This window comes from Ranitomeya imitator, chromosome 2 (genome assembly GCF_032444005.1).
Source record: "Ranitomeya imitator isolate aRanImi1 chromosome 2, aRanImi1.pri, whole genome shotgun sequence".
Lineage (NCBI taxonomy): Eukaryota > Metazoa > Chordata > Amphibia > Anura > Dendrobatidae > Ranitomeya > Ranitomeya imitator.
In genome coordinates, this window is record NC_091283.1 from 200,759,393 (window position 1) to 200,768,820 (window position 9,428).

The 9,428-nt window shown below is 44.8% G+C and overlaps 2 protein-coding genes across 2 annotated transcripts in view; both read left to right on the forward strand.

The window, feature by feature from the left end:
• Positions 1 to 4,863, forward strand: part of OLFML2A (olfactomedin like 2A) — a 110,826-nt gene extending 105,963 nt beyond the window's left edge. Inside the window, exons 7-8 of the mRNA XM_069748475.1 lie at positions 286 to 471; positions 1,437 to 4,863. Coding sequence (XP_069604576.1) covers positions 286 to 471; positions 1,437 to 2,038 — 788 coding nt within the window. The 3' untranslated portion in view covers positions 2,039 to 4,863. The remainder of the gene's footprint in view (positions 1 to 285; positions 472 to 1,436) is intronic.
• A 2,172-nt stretch (positions 4,864 to 7,035) lies between these two features.
• LOC138662634 (uncharacterized) lies at positions 7,036 to 9,163 on the forward strand. Its single transcript, XM_069748476.1, has 4 exons — positions 7,036 to 7,060; positions 7,140 to 7,350; positions 7,431 to 7,587; positions 7,703 to 9,163. The coding sequence occupies exons 2-4, from the start codon at positions 7,236 to 7,238 to the stop codon at positions 8,904 to 8,906; spliced, it is 1,476 nt and encodes a 491-aa protein (XP_069604577.1). The 5' UTR covers positions 7,036 to 7,060; positions 7,140 to 7,235; the 3' UTR covers positions 8,907 to 9,163.
• Positions 9,164 to 9,428: the final 265 nt, after the last annotated feature.

Sequence of the window (9,428 nt, forward strand, 5' to 3'; positions counted from 1 at the left end):
AATGGCTGATTTATTAGTCCCCACATTATAAATTGAATGGCCTAAAGAAAAAAAACAAGTCTTAAAAAAAAGTAATATTAACATGTCTATAAAGTGGGTTGTCAATATAAATTTCAGAAAACTGTCTATGGATTCTATGCTATATGCACATTACCAATCCCCCTCTCAATTACACTACTTAGTCCCTCATGTTAACTAGCTAATTTTCTCTATACAGTTCTATAATGATCTAAGCAATTGATGAAAATGACGTCAAGATGAGTAATGTACGGTATCTTCTCTCAGTCAGAGAAGGAGAGTGTGAAGGCACCATTGCATCGGTGGAGGCACCCAAGAAACATCACAGTTATGGTCGCAATGAAGGAGCTTGGATGAAAGACCCAGCAGGGAAGGATGAACGGATCTACGTCACTAATTATTACTATGGAAATAATCTGGTGGAGTTCAGAAATCTCGACAATTTTAAACAAGGTCAGTTGTTTCACAGAAGGTACAAATTTTGGCTTCACATTTACAAAGGACTAGCGATGAGCGAATATACTCGTTACTTCAGATTTCCCAAGCACGCTCGGGTGTCCTCCGAGTATTTTTTAGTGCTCGGAGATTGTTTTTTTCGCCGCAACTGGATGACCTACAGTTACTACCCAGCATAAGTACATGTGGGAATTGCCTGGTTGCTAGGGAATCCCCACATGTAATCAAGCTGGCTAGTAGCTGTAAATCATCCAGCTGCGGCGAAAAAAATAAATCTCCGAGCACTAAAAAATACTCGGAGGTCACCCGAGCATGCTCGGGAAATCTCGAGTAACAAGTATATTAGCTCATCACTAAAAAGGACCTTTCACTAAATCATAAGACCCCAGTTTTTGCTCTTATTGTATTCCTTGTTGCTATGTTTTAAACCCTACATATTGTACCAGAGAGAGTAGCCTTTACATCTATAATTTGTGTAGTCTTTACCAGGTGGAAATGGCTCATGGGATCCTCAGGGGCGGGTCTTTATGCTATGTTGCATAATTACTCTATGAGTCATGCCCCATTGATAAAGGCCATAAAAATTAGGACTAAATAAAAGGGTCCATATCTCTGGGATGGTATGGGGGCTTTACAAAAAATCTAAATAGTCAGGAAAGAAGTGGAAATAAAATAAGAGCAATAACTGTCCACTTTTGACCAGGTGACAGGTCCTTTCTAAAGGGCTTATCTCATCTAAGATTGATAAAATTAATAAGTGCTTGTAAACATTAATTCAGTCTTCAGACAGTCAGGATTAGGGGCCCATGAAATGCAGATCAACTTTTTATATCATTGATTGGTACTCATTGCGGGAAGCATTCTTTCCATGTAGACCCACCTCCAGTGTCCATATATAGGGACCATCCTTGATGTCACCACCAGTTTTGAGGCTTTACGTTACAATTTTATTTGTTTCGCAGGTCGCTGGAGTAATCTGTACAAGGTTCCTTACAACTGGATCGGAACAGGACATGTGGTATATCAGGGAGCCTTCTATTACAACAGAGCTTTTACCAAAAACATTATAAAGTATGACCTGAAGCAACGCTTTGTAGCCGCCTGGACTCTTCTTCATGATGTCGTTTACGAAGACACCACTCCATGGAAATGGAGAGGACACTCGGATATCGATTTTGCTGTAGATGAAAGCGGTTTATGGGTCATCTACCCATCTGTTGACTATGATTACTCTCAACAAGAAGTCATAGTTATCAGTAAACTTGACCCTAACGACTTATCGGTGAAGAAGGAGACTACGTGGAAAACTGGCCTCAAACTTAATTCCTATGGAAACTGTTTTATAATATGTGGCATCCTTTATGCCGTGGATGTCTACAACCATAAAGAAGGGCAGATCTCCTATGCTTATGATACTCACACAGATACTGACGCAAATCCAAAGTTGCCTTTCATTAACGAGTATGCCTTCACAACTCAGATTGACTATAACCCCAAAGAAAAAGTACTATACGCCTGGGATAATGGACACCAGCTGACATACAAAGTGAACTTTGTCGACTGAATTGGCAGCTTGTTAGGACGTAGGTCAGTCCTCTACAAAGAAAAGCACTTTTACCCTTCAGTTATAACGTGTTGCTTGGGGAGCAACTAAAGTATTATCCTCTGGCTGTTAAGAGGTGGAAATACTCTGGCCAAGACAAGTGTAATGGCCGCAAAAATGTGGTATGTGACTGATCCTTTGTTAAGAAGCTGAGCAAAAATTGTAAATGTGTGAATGGACCCAAGATGAATGGCTCAACCGCATAAAAGAAAGCCAGTTTCTCTCTCGATATTTTGACATCCTGGATTTTTAAGTGTAACCCCAATGAAAGAGATTGAACAACCTTAACACAAGATTTATTTAAATGGACCACCAAAGAATATATTGTCACCCCACGCTTACCATATTTTTAGTAGGATTATTCCAAAAGCAGCTACATTTTGCCGAATGAACATTATATTATAATTTTGTAAAAAAAATAAATAATTTTAGATGTATTGATATATGGGGTACTTGACGTCCTTACCAATTTCCCCAAACAAATCTTAACTTTTCGGATCGTATTGACCATTTTCCATAACAGATTTATTAAAAGGGGTTTCTTGGATTTACTTTTTATTTTTAAATAGCCCTTTAGTTCTTGTAAAATAAGAAGGCTATTTTTTTGAAAAATCCCCAACTCTCTTTCTTATGACACCGACTGAATTGAACACTGCTTGGCTGAACTTGCATATGCTTTCAACGTGGAGAGTCAATGAAGACGATGACACACCTCTTATGGCAGCTTATCTCCCGAGAGATCGGCAGTGATCATGATCCTGATCCATGATGTTGGGGAAAAGCCAAAAGACAGTTGGCTAGTCCTGTCATATTTAATGTGTATGGCTCCCTTAGATCTGGATGGGCTAGACAAAACCATGAAGGACACATAAAATGAACTTCTACTATAGATCCATTCTGACTATATTTAATTTGCAAGACCATGGTCCAACGACCACATCGGTATTCTGTGGCCACTGGAATGGAACCTTGAGAACCAGCACCTACGTGATATCATCTATAACACCTCTTTTGATTATCTGGTCAATCAGGACATCCAGTGGCATTACGTCACAATGATGACATCTTGCCAGGCCAACTAATCAAAATAGGTGTTGTAGAGGCCGTCAAGTAGGAGGAGCTTTCCAGGGCTCCCATCCAGCAGTCACAAAATAATCTACCGGTTGGATCAAATTGAGGAAGATTCATCTTGTTGCATAACCAAATGGATCTTCTCCACTAGTTGTTGCGGCTGCTTCAGTATACTGTAAATTTACATCTTTTTGGACATATATCACACTCCTTACACACATATTCTCTATTTTCTAGTTTTGATTTTACATTTTAAAAAGCATAAAATAACTTTCTGTACATATTCCCTCCAGAATTGTCTTCACGAAGAAGCCCTCTTGGATCAAGACACCCTTTCTTTAATTTACACCCTTAGAAAATTACAGTTCCTCTTTGAAATTGACATCCAACTCATCTTTTTTTGGGTGACAGATTTCTTTTCTGACAGTTTTAATATGCAACAAGTGGAAATTACTTCTTTCACCTGTGCGTTGTCACTCAACAAATGGGTGTTAAGAAGAAAAAATACAGCCAAGTCTTGAAGGAATAAAAGTTCAGAGTGCCAAATCACCAATATCAACTCTATTTTCTCACCGTTTATATCCCTGTAGAAATGTTTGTGGCGTTTTTCCAGTTTTCCTCTTTGGTTTTGGGACTTCTAATCCACATGAGACAGACATTTAGCACATGTAACAGCTGGGCTTGAGGTTCTCCAGTTGAGTTTGTTTTAGTGACCTACGTTTAGAGAACACGTTCACTTTTGGGTTCTTTCGGAAAGATCCTTAGAGTTTTTCAGCTTCTAAACTGAATTAGATTACAGAAGGTCCATAACATTAATTACGCCAGCAATGGCCTCCATCCAATTAGATCAATGACTGCAGTACATAGCACGTTTCGCACAGTGTTTCGCACATTGCTTCTGCTGAACATACATACACCCTAGGAATAAAGTGAGCTATGGTTTGAAGGGGCTGTCCATTTTCAAAAAAATACTTTTAGATGTCTTCATTATATTATTAGATGGGATGTCTGGTTAAAATAAGATATTGGCTATCTACAGAATAGGTGATAACTCACTGTTTTGGGGGTCTGACCAATTGATAGAATGGGGATGGAGAACTTTTAGCCCTGTTCCAAAATGAAGTGCCAGGAAGGATGCCCAAAATCCAGCTCCATTCCTTCCATATGGACTGCCAGAAAAAGCAGCGAGCAGCCCTATAGGGAATGAATGGGGTGACAATCGCTTTTTTTTATCCATTTTCACAGGGATAAAAGTTTCTTGTTCAGTGCAGGTCCCAGGAGTCGGGCCCCCACCGATCAATAAGTAATCACATATCCTGAGAGTAGGTGATAACTTTTTTTTTTCAAACAGTCCCTTTAAAAATGTATTAATATACTTTTATTTGCAAAGGTTCCCCAAATTTTATTTATCACCCTTGGTCCCAGGTTCAGTAGCCCTGTGCGCTGTCTGAATGCTCGTTTCAATAGCTAAGCCAGCCCCCATCTATTACAATGCACAATCCAGACCCCACGTGGCACGGGACTGAAGCTGAACAATGAAAGTGAAGGGTGGTACTTTATAGTTTTCCCATGTCTGAAGAATGATATATTTCTAGAAGTTAAAAGAAGAGACATCCAAGGCTTGGTAATGGCCAGGACTTACTATCTTTTGACTCCTACATACCGTATCCATAGATTTCTGCAACTCAGATCAATAAAGAGTTAATGTGAAGACATTTTGCAAGTTTTGAGAGTAAAAGTCATTTTATTTTTATTTTTTTTCATAAATCAAAAGTACCATACATGTGAAAATAAGAAACTTTGTAATATATCATATTAGAGAAATCTACTTGCTAATCCTCCAGGAGTGATGTTTAATTCTCAAAATTCTCAAGGCTAAAATCTGTCTACAGTGAATACAGATTTTCCCATTACTGAGATAGGAGATGACAGTTAGAAGAGGAGGACGATATCATGTAAAACGGGCTGCGCTGCGGTAAACGAGAAGCCTTTTGTGCTCCAAAATGGTTCTTTATTGTCCCAACTTTCGGCAGCGGACTGATGCCTTTCTAAAAAAAAACCAACAAGTATCTGTTTTTTGGCAGATGGCAGTTGGTGCTCATAAAGTTCTATGGAGAACTGTAACTGTCGTTTTTACAGCAGAATGTTCTAAGGCTGCTTTCACACATCAGGTTTTTTGTTTCAGGCGAATTCCGGCTCTTCCGACAAAAAACGGAATAGAAAACCGGAGAAGCCGGATCCGGCATTTCCCCCATTGAATATTATTGGTGCCGGATGGCGCCTGATAGCCCAGCGTTCCTTCCGGTTTGATGCCGGATCCGGCGTCAAGTCGATTCCGGCGTCTGGAAAAAACGTGTACTGTAACGTTTTTTGTCTCCGGCGAAAAAGCCGGAAAGGCCGGATCCGGTCTTTCCGGCTTTTTACAACAATGCATGTCTATGGATGCCGGAAAGCGCCGGATCCGGAAAAAATCGGATCCGGCGGCCGTATCCGGCTTTTTACACTGAGCATGCTCAAAAAACTTTGATCAGCCCCCTGGACTATATATAAAGCAGGGCCATGAGGCCTTCAGCCATTTCCAGCCCAAAAGCAGAAGAGCCAACACCCTGCCAAGACGGAAGGAGCCAGAGAGCCTGCCACAGAGCTGAGAGCCTGCCACAGAGCTAGAGCCTGCCACAGAGCTGAGAGCCTGCCACAGAGCCGAGAGACTTCCACAGAGCTGAGAGCCTGCCACAGAGCCGGGAGCCGAGAGCCTGCCACAGAGCTGAGAGCCTGCCACAGAGCCGGGAGCCTTCCACAGAGCCGGGAGCCGAGAGACTTCCACAGAGCTGAGAGCCTGCCACAGAGCCGGGAGCCGAGAGCCTGCCACAGAGCTGAGAGCCTGCCACAGAGCCGAGAGCCTGCCACAGAGCCGAGAGCCTGCCACAGAGCTGAGAGCCTGCCACAGAGCTGAGAGCCTGCCACAGAGCCGGGAGCCGAGAGCCTGCCACAGAGCTGAGAGCCTGCCACAGAGCCGAGAGCCTGCCACAGAGCCGAGAGCCTGCCACAGAGCTGAGAGCCGAGAGCCTGCCACAGAGCCGAGAGCCTGCCACAGAGCTGAGAGCCTGCCACAGAGCTGAGAGCCTGCCACAGAGCCGGGAGCCGAGAGCCTGCCACAGAGCTGAGAGCCTGCCACAGAGCCGAGAGCCTGCCACAGAGCCGAGAGCCTGCCACAGAGCCGAGAGCCTGCCACAGAGCTGAGAGCCTGCCACAGAGCTGAGAGCCTGCCACAGAGCCAGGAGCCGAGAGCCTGCCACAGAGCTGAGAGCCTGCCACAGAGCTGAGAGCCTGCCACAGAGCTGAGAGCCTGCCACAGAGCCGGGAGCCGAGAGCCTGCCACAGAGCCGAGAGCCTGCCACAGAGCCGAGAGACTTCCACAGAGCTGAGAGCCATGTCTCCGGGGAGGCCTCCTCCTCCTCGCCGTCCACGCACAGAGGTTAGTATGAACCAAAGGTGTGTGTGTGTGTGTGTGTGTATCATCTATTCTTTTATGTTTCATCGTAGGAAGCTGATGAGGCTGAGTCCCCCGGAGAAGAGGTGGTCCCCGAAGATGAGGGAAGGGGTGGAGAAACCCACGGAGAGGGCTCACAATTGGTATGTATCTGTGATGTATTGCGGAAACACACCCTACACTACACACAAAACATAACACTAGATGCTTACAACAAAATACATAGAAACTGATACTTTCAAACCACACACAACACATACAAAACATATATATCACATGGCACACAACACATAGAATGGCTACCAACAACCCCATAATTTTTTATTTTTGTATTCTAGAGTTCTGAATCTGGTGCCCAAGCAATAGGTCCTTCCAGTGGCTCCCGGGGTTGTCGGCGACATTCACGTGGCGGCCGTCGTCATGTAGGTTTTTTGTTATTTTTTGGGTGCAGGTTAGCAATGTTTCAAATTTGGTGTTAATTTTTTCCCCCTTTTCAAACAGGTTTCACAGCGTGCTCCAGATTCGGACGGTGAGGAGGTCGGCCTTGATATTGACCTCCTCATCGATCTTGTCAGAGACAGGGAGCCGTTGTGGAATATGGGTGACCGCCGCCATGCTGATCTCTCAGTGACCCGTCGACTCTGGGAGCAAATCTGCTGTGAACTGATTCCGAGGTGGGAGGACCTAGATGTTCAGGCCCAGATTCAAGAACGTAAGTATCCTCAGTTCAGTTTTGGTGATGCATTCTAAAATGCTGTTTCTAACCAAGTTGTCTTTCTCCTATTTTAACAGGTGAGCGGATTGTGAAAAGGTGGCGGTCGATCAGGGATCGCTTTAAGAAGGAGTTCAATAAAGAGATGCAGGCCCGGAGTGGATCTGGAGGACGCAGGAGCACGTACAAATACGCAAGGGCCCTGTCGTTCCTCAGGTCAACGATGGTCACCCGAAGGTAAATATTACCCACCACATGCACTAATGTTTTACATGTCTAACCTCTTTTGCTCTTTCAGCCAGGGCCATGCAATGACAGTATATTAATTGTTTGTTTCTCTCTTTTTCCACAGAACCGTTGGGAGCACTCTGGAGCCTGCAGCACAATTGAACACTTCTGGGGCGATCCCTCAAGAGGCCGCCACCGAGGGACACTTTGACAGTGAGGAACCCTCTGCACCTTCCCACTCTGCACCTTCCCACTCTGCACCTTCCCACTCTGCACCTTCCCACTCTGCACCTTTCCACTCTGCACCTTCCCACTCTACCGATCCCTCTTTCCCATCCACGAGCACTGGAGCATCCTGGCCGGTTCCATTGCATGTAGCTGCTGGTGAGAACATAGCGTTTCCTGTACCCCACCCTTCTGCTGCAGCCACCTCTAGTACACCTGTAGCATCGGGGCGGTTTCGCCAGAGGGGTCAGATACATAGTTATGCTCCCGAGTTCTTGCACCTGAACGCATCGTTCCAGAACTGTCTGAAAGTTTTGTCCGAGCAAATGGCTGCAGGATTCAATTTCATAAATAAAAGTATGCTCGAGATGCATACACTTCTGGTAACGATGCGTTCAGAGGCAAAACAGTCCCCGAACAACACTTTTTTTCAGTCGGTGCTTGAGCAAATGGAGACGCTATCTACTTCTCAGCAGATGCAAGTAATGGAATCCTGCCAGTCTACTCTAGCGCTAATTGCCTCTAGAGCAGATAGTTCTTCCAACCATCCTCCAACTTGCCCCCCTTCCTCCACTGTCCACCACTACAGCCAGTACCATCCTCCTGACCCGTATCGCCAAACAGACATTGCCCCATCACGCCCAACTCGCCATCATCCACATCGTGCCCCGTCCCACCAGCCACACCACCAGCCCTGTGCCCCTTCCCACCATCCACACTATCAGCATCCCTCCCGTGCCACTTCACACCCATATGATGATCCAGACCCATACAACTTCCCATCTACTTCATCCTCGCCTCCTCTCCCTGCCCACTTCCACCAGACTGTATCACCCTCTTCCCAAACATCTTCTACACACATCACTCATTCTGCCACCCAGTCCTCCCAAAACATTTCGTACACCCCTCCACCCTACCAAATTTCTAACCCCAATCCCACTTTCTTGTCCACCCGCTCAATAGCTTTCTCCACTCCTTCACCCCTAATCGGTGAACATTCTCCACCACCATCACATTCCTCTCTCCACACTCCCACTGTCGAAGTGTCCCTATCAGACAGTGCCTCCGATAGTATCTCCACCCCGACGTATGAAAACATTTAGTACCCCATTTTTTTTTGTGTTAACATAGTAACATAGTAAGGCCGAAAAAAGACATTTGTCCATCCAGTTCAGCCTATATTCCATCATAATAAATCCCCAGATCTACGTCCTTCTACAGAACCTAATTGTATGATACAATATTGTTCTGCTCCAGGAAGACATCCAGGCCTCTCTTGAACCCCTCGACTGAGTTCGCCATCACCACCTCCTCAGGCAAGCAATTCCAGATTCTCACTGCCCTAACAGTAAAGAATCCTCTTCTATGTTGGTGGAAAAACCTTCTCTCCTCCAGACGCAAAGAATGCCCCCTTGTGCCTGTCACCTTCCTTGGTATAAACAGATCCTCAGCGAGATATTTGTATTGTCCCCTTATATACTTATACATGGTTATTAGATCGCCCCTCAGTCGTCTTTTTTCTAGACTAAATAATCCTAATTTCGCTAATCTATCTGGGTATTGTAGTTCTCCCATCCCCTTTATTAATTTTGTTGCCCTCCTTTGTACTCTCTCTAGTTCCATTA